The 6704-nt window shown below is 36.3% G+C and overlaps 1 protein-coding gene across 2 annotated transcripts in view; it reads left to right on the top strand.

Annotated features, from left to right (window-relative positions):
- Positions 1 to 1035: 1035 nt before the first annotated feature.
- The window catches only part of smarcad1b (SNF2 related chromatin remodeling ATPase with DExD box 1b), a 17702-nt gene continuing 12033 nt past the window's right edge, over positions 1036 to 6704 (top strand). The window contains exons 1-7 of one of the 2 annotated variants that reach the window (XM_016483509.1): positions 1036 to 1421; positions 1775 to 1904; positions 3057 to 3219; positions 3318 to 3366; positions 3537 to 3634; positions 5914 to 6012; positions 6114 to 6192. In XM_016483509.1, the coding sequence (XP_016338995.1) occupies positions 1373 to 1421; positions 1775 to 1904; positions 3057 to 3219; positions 3318 to 3366; positions 3537 to 3634; positions 5914 to 6012; positions 6114 to 6192 (667 nt within the window). In that variant the 5' untranslated portion in view covers positions 1036 to 1372. Of the gene's footprint in view, positions 1422 to 1771; positions 1905 to 3056; positions 3220 to 3317; positions 3367 to 3536; positions 3635 to 5913; positions 6013 to 6113; positions 6193 to 6704 lie in introns of both variants that reach the window. The other variant, XM_016483508.1, reaches the window with a different exon arrangement.

Here is a 6704-nt window from a genome sequence, read left to right as displayed (position 1 = left end):
AAATGATGATTTTATATATATTAAGCTTACTAATATTTTACATATTATTGTGGGTTTCGATAGATAATAGAAGGATCTTAGTAAACATCTAAGAATTGAAGAGGCTACTTAAATGCTTTTTAAATGTGTTCTTTGGTTGTGGGACAGCAGTTTGGACCAGTTCTGTAGAATGGCCCATATAGTGAAATATTACATAATTTTACTGTTACATTGTATATTGTGAAATAATATTACATTAACATTTTATTAATATTATTAACAGTAATATTGTTAATTATTATTAAAAAGTCTATTTGAATATATTTTACAATGCAATTTATTCCTGTAACGACAAAGCTGAATTTTCAGCATCATTACTCCAGTCTTCGGTGTCACATGATCCTTCAGAAATCATTCTAATAAATCATTCCATTGCTCAGATATTATTGGTGCTCAGTTATTAATAGCCTAATGGTTCTTCTTATTTTCAGTGTTAAAACAGTTTTTGCTGCTTAATATTTTGTTGAAACTTTTTAAGGATTCTATGATGAATACAAAATTCAGAGGAACAGCATTTATTTGAAATAGAATCTTTTGTGACATTATACATGTGTTGCTGTCATTTCTGATCAATTTAATGCATATTTGATTAATAAAAGCATGCATTTCTAAAAAAATACAAAAAATAAAACACATATACACACACACCCCAAACATCTGAATGGGAGAATATCACGGTTTCTGCATAAATATTAAGTAGCACAACTGTTTTCACCATTTATATTAATAATAAATGTTTCTTGAGCAGCAAATCAGCATATTAGAATGATTTCTGAAGAATCGTGACACTGAAGACTGGAGTAATGATGCTGAAAATTCAGTTTTGCATCACTGGAATAAATTACATAATAATAATTAAGATAAAATAAAAATGTAATGTATCGTATTAAAGTTCATACTCTCGCTCGGTCCCCTGTGACTACACGTACGTACGTTACCTTCACGGCCACCGTAGTTACAGATGTTACAACCGGCTAGCGTGATTACGCTGTCTTCATTCATTAAAAACATTAGGTACAATACAACCCGGTGAAATATCCCAAAGACTCATAACGTGCAGTGAAATGGTCCGAGTTAAAAGGGTTTTCTGGTATTTACCGATGGCCGAAGCCGATGAGGCTGTTATTGACAAAGCAATAATTTATTAGCTCGCCGGTGAGCGAATTCTTTGTTAGAGCGAAATGCTATTCTTGTCCAAAAATCAGCTCATTCCAGTTGATAGATAGTGGATTCGGGGAAGCACGAGTCAGAAGTCGATGATTGTATCGATTGAAATGCATGACATGGCGCGTAAAGCTGGACTGAGCTGTTGATAACGCGTTCAGACTGAACAATGAGGAGAAAGAAAGGAGCAGCATCCTCTAATCATGTGGATCCCTCGGGTAGGTGTGATGAGTTTGACAGTATGAACTTCAGACGAGACCCTGTTCTTCAAATTGATTTAATATTGTTTTATTTAATGTTTTATGTGGCCATCTCACAATGGTTGATGAATACAATAGCATTAAGTGTTCCCATCATAGCAAACCTGGTGCCAATTAAGTAGCTATGCAAATATTATAAAAACGTCATCGCTTTTGATATTTAAATTTATTTATATTCTATTCATGTCTATAATATCTGACAGTCAGCAACTAGAATGTCTGAGGAATATCAGTAGTGTTGCCAATGCCTCTCAAGGGGCATTGTGTTTTTGCCTGACGGCCTCCTGTGCTTTATTGCTTTATTCCTGCAGAGTCAGACACTATCATTCCAGAGACTCCTGAAACCCAACGTCCATCAGGATCAGCTCTCTCCGCTGCCCTTTCTGACTCTGACTCTGACTCTGATATTGAGATCTTAGGCAGTTCCATGATGCCAGTCAGGTCAGTAATCAACTGCAGTATTTGTGCTTCAGGCCGAGGCACTGTGAATATATAATTCTCCCACAATGTAAAAATGTTTATAATCTTAAAAGAAAATGCTTATAGTAAAACCAATTCATTAGTTAACTGTAAGTTTATGGTTTAACATTGCATTGAATGTAATTTTACTGTAAAACTGTATGCGTTTTGGAAGGAAAACCTATGAACTGCCATATAATTTACAGTAAACACATTCCCAGAAATCCCAGCGTCACATGAAAATATTTTATCTACATATTTTTCTTCTCATTATTGTTATTAGTAATGTACATTAGGGTGTTTTGTGTTACATTTTCTGTTATTTAGCTAATGTTTTCCCATTATTTTAGTGTCACGTGTGTTACTCTGATGTTATTTTATGTTTGTGCATATGAGCACTGTCTATAATAAGAGTATTGGTCATTTTTTATCAATAGGCTATTTATGATGTACTTATGATATTCATAGTGTGGCTTTTTATTATATAATAATATTTATTATATATATTTGTATTATATTATATTTTTTGCATTATTAAAGTGGTTATCAGTACATTTTATTGTAAAAAGCAGATTTTAGTGTATAAACATTATATCACTTAAGAGCTATATAATAAAATATAAAAAATATACAGGAACCAATATGCCATCCTGTAATACATGAAACACTGTCACTGAATTTCTTACAGTGAATTTCTGGCTTTATTTTTTTCAACCGTAAATGTAACAGGTTATTTAATATTTTGTAAATTTAAATTTTGGATTTTTTGACATTTTGTAAATTTAACAGGCTATTTAAGGGGATACAGTACATGCTTTGAACAACTTGCATTGTACAGTTTTAGGGTTTTTTTACACTCTAGCTGATGAATCAATAATGTTGTTGACCATTTTCATTAACAGTTATTATCGATTTGATGAAATATTTGCAGCCTTACAAAATTATACAATGCAGAGTGCAAAAAAAGTCTGCAGGTTCTGTCTGCACCTGCTTTTAAGTTCTCACATGCATTTTTTTTTTACTGCCATAAACTGACATTGCTGAGACTTGACCTTAGAATTGATAATGAAAAGGTATTTATTTGATCAAATAGTTCCAACCCTACAAAGTTGTTCATTATTCTTTGATATCAAGGCAAGAAGAGCCTGAGAAAATAGTGCTGTCATCTGATGATGAGATATCACTGTCTGATGAAGAGGAAGTAACTGTGGTGAAGACTGAGAGGAGGCCGAAGCACAGCAGAACAACGAGATCTACCTCAAAAGCTATAAAAACACAACAGAAAGGATCACGTATGGTAAAAACAAGCGCTTTCTACACCCACTGTGACAATTTTGGGTGCATTCCAGCCATCGTTTGGGCTGCATGTCAATAATCATCTCATTGACGTTTTAGGTGACCAATAGTGCGCGCCCCTCGCCCCTGAAGACGTCTGGGATGGCAGGTACAGATAAGCAGAGCCACTCCATCAATCTGAACAGCTCCCATGATAAAAGCTCATTGATCGCTTGAATGGCTTCAGTATTGCTGAATCCAGCTGAGTTTGAGGTGAAGATGCATTTGCTGCATTGATTGGTGTGTTGCTGAGCCTTGTTGACGTGCTCTCCTTTTCAGTGTCTGATTCGGTCCACGAGAGGAGACAGCAGCAGCTGTGTGGCACTTCCCAGGAGAGCGACAGCTCCCATCGCAGGAGAAAGAGGCGGGCTTCTGCGGTGAGCTCAGGCCCAGTCATTGGATTAACATGGGACGCTCCGTCTCTGATCCTCTCAATACTGACAGCAAGGCATTTTATGCCGCAGCAAATCCTCCGAGGCTAAATTGAAAAGAGTGTCCCGATCAAGGACACTAACAGTATGTCTTTCTACCTGGGATATCAAGTGCCAGGTTACCGGTTAATCCCTTTTCGAGATGATTTATTGGGCAATTCGTCATTTGTCATTGGCGAGAGTGTGTGCGTCTGCACTTTAGTGCTGCAGTGATGACATATTTCTGTAGGGCAACCCATAAGTTACCATTACTTTGGTTAGCTCCACAAAAAGCTTTTCAATTATTGCAGAAAATAAGCTTTTTGACCAATAAAAGTATATGATTCTTACCCATTTTATTCATCCTGATAATCTTCACAAATGAACACAATTGACCCTTCGCAACATGCCGCTCTCATGCCACACATCATGTTCTCGCTCAGTGAAAAATACATCACGGAGCAAAGAGGAAAAAGACAACATGCTGACAGACAAGACAGAGCAGGTTGCTTTTGATATGAAGCAAAGTCTTTCAAATTTTGTCATTTTTTAAGAAATGCAAAAAAATATAGTTTTGTGGCTTTTTAACGTGTTGTGACGGATCGCTGTAGCGCCTCAGTTCAAATGGCACATTAACCGATCATCTCTTCCTCTTTACTAGTTAAAGCATGAAATAAACATGAATGAACATCAGAAGATATCTTGTTTCAATTGTAAAAAGACATCAATACACACCATTTTTCAAGTTCAAGTCCTCCGACGTAAATCTACTCTCCTGTCTGGATTGTTTGTTGGACAAAATGGCAGATTCAGTGTTATTAGTCAGATCGCCTGTCAATCAAACTCCCAGCGAAGGGTCAATTGGTTTTTCAAGTCAAAGCTAAACATAGGCTATAAACCAATTACATCACAGTCACATGACTCAAACGTCATTCTTTCAGTCTTTATTTAAAAAACATTTTCCCTGTAAGTTTGAGTTAGAACAGCTTGCCAGAGCGAGATTATAAACACAATGAGGTGTGAGGGCGACTAGTGAGTAGATGAGATTTCCTGTTCGATATAATGACGATGTTTAATGTCCCCGACAACCTCCATTTAGCTGTTGTCAGTAACGGCCTTTTTCAAGACAAGTAAAAAGGTTTAAAAAAAAAAAACAGGAGGTATTTTCTGATAAAACGTGAAAATATCTCGATCTTGTGCTAACCACAGATCTTATTTCAGACATTTAAAGGATTAATTCAATCCAGATAAATGTCCTGATAATTTACTCACCCCTATGTCATCAAAGATGTTCATGTCTTTCTTTCTTCAGTCGAAAAGAAATTAAGGGTTTTAAGGAAAACAACAGGATTTTTCTCCACATAGTCACTTCAATGACGGCCAACGGGTTGAAGGCCCAAACTGCAGTTTCAATGCAGCTTCAAAGGGCTCTACAACGAGGAATAAGGGTCTTATCTAGTGAAACCATTTTCTAAAAAAATAAAAATGTATATACTTTTTAACAACATGCTCGTTTTGCACTAGCTCTACGGTGTGCGTCCACAACTTCATGCATTACGTAATCACGTTGGAAAGGTCAGTGGAAGAAATCTTTTAGGTTTTAAAAGATTTAAACATCCAGGATACACACACGAACAGACCATTTTAAACAATAAACTGATACAAAGACATATAAATGTGTGTCATTCAACACATAACTTTTGAACAGTCCTCCTTCTCCACACTTGTAAACACTGGGTCGGTATTTCCACCTTCGCCACGTGTGACCTTTCCAACGTCACTACCTAATGCGTGAAGTCAAGCTAGTGTAAGACAAGAATTTGTGGTTAAAAAGTATATGTTTTTTTTTTTTAGAAAATAGATAAGACCCTTATTGCTCGGTGTAGAGCCCTTTGAAGCTGCACTGAAACTGCAATTTTGACCTTCAACCCGTTGGCTCCCATTGAAGTCCACTATATGGAGAAAAATCCTGAAAAGTTTTCCTCAAAAACCTTAATTTCTTTTCGACTGAAGAAAGACATGAACATCTTGGATGACATGGGGGTGAGTAAATTATCAGGAAATTTCAATTCTGGAGTGATCTAATCCTTTAACTTAAAATCCATTCTAAAAAAAACCCTATTTACTTCAGGACGATGGAACCAGAATGCTAAAATGCAAACTCGTTTCCAGGTTTCGACCTACAAAAATACATCAGCCCTGCAGCACTGGGACGTGGGTCACAATGGTGTTTTATGTCTCATTAGGTGGATGATTCAGAGGAGGAGGGGCCTGAGCCGAGATCTAAAGATCAGGAACGTATGCTGAGAAAACTCCAGAGGAAGTTTCCCCATCTAAACAAGAATGTGAGTCATTACTGGCTGACGTTGGCCATTTTCGTACAGTACGTGAATAAAATATTTGTTTGAGCTTGAGGGATAATGTTGAAGTGTGTGACGTCCCGCAGGAACTCAGGGATGTGCTTCAGGAACATAGCTGGCTTATTGACGATGCCTTGGAAACACTACGAATGTTCTCTGACCTTGGTGAGATTTGATGGGAGATTTATTGTCTACAGCTTTAAAGCACGCTAGACACAATAATATGTGTACTTTACTGTAGTATGTCAAAGCCGTATTCCAAGTAGTAATATGCAGTTTCATGAAGCAATAGCCAATGGACACTTTACTATCCCATGAGGCCACGGTAGGAGTCTTCATAGTTATAAATGCCAGGGAACGGTGTTACAACTGACATTGTAGGTCAGCGCAACATGATGGATGTATTATGTCTAGTATAGTATATACATACTTTTCTAGCATACTTGTATAACCTGCATTATTAATATAAACAGAACTGAAACTTTGGTGCCCCGGATTGAAAATGCTATTATATTAAGATAAAATCAAGCATTTTTTTCAGTGGTTGCGGGTTTTTTTTTTTTGTATAAAAATAACTGATACAATATTTTATGTTTGTGCCTCTAGTGACACCAAATGGAATTGCAATATATATATATATATATATATATATATATATATAGCAATAATATTTATGA

Source organism: Sinocyclocheilus anshuiensis, unplaced genomic scaffold, assembly GCF_001515605.1.
Source record: "Sinocyclocheilus anshuiensis isolate Anshui unplaced genomic scaffold, SAMN03320099.WGS_v1.1 scaffold838, whole genome shotgun sequence".
NCBI classification, from domain to species: domain Eukaryota; kingdom Metazoa; phylum Chordata; class Actinopteri; order Cypriniformes; family Cyprinidae; genus Sinocyclocheilus; species Sinocyclocheilus anshuiensis.
This window is presented reverse-complemented; position numbering and strand designations above follow the sequence as displayed.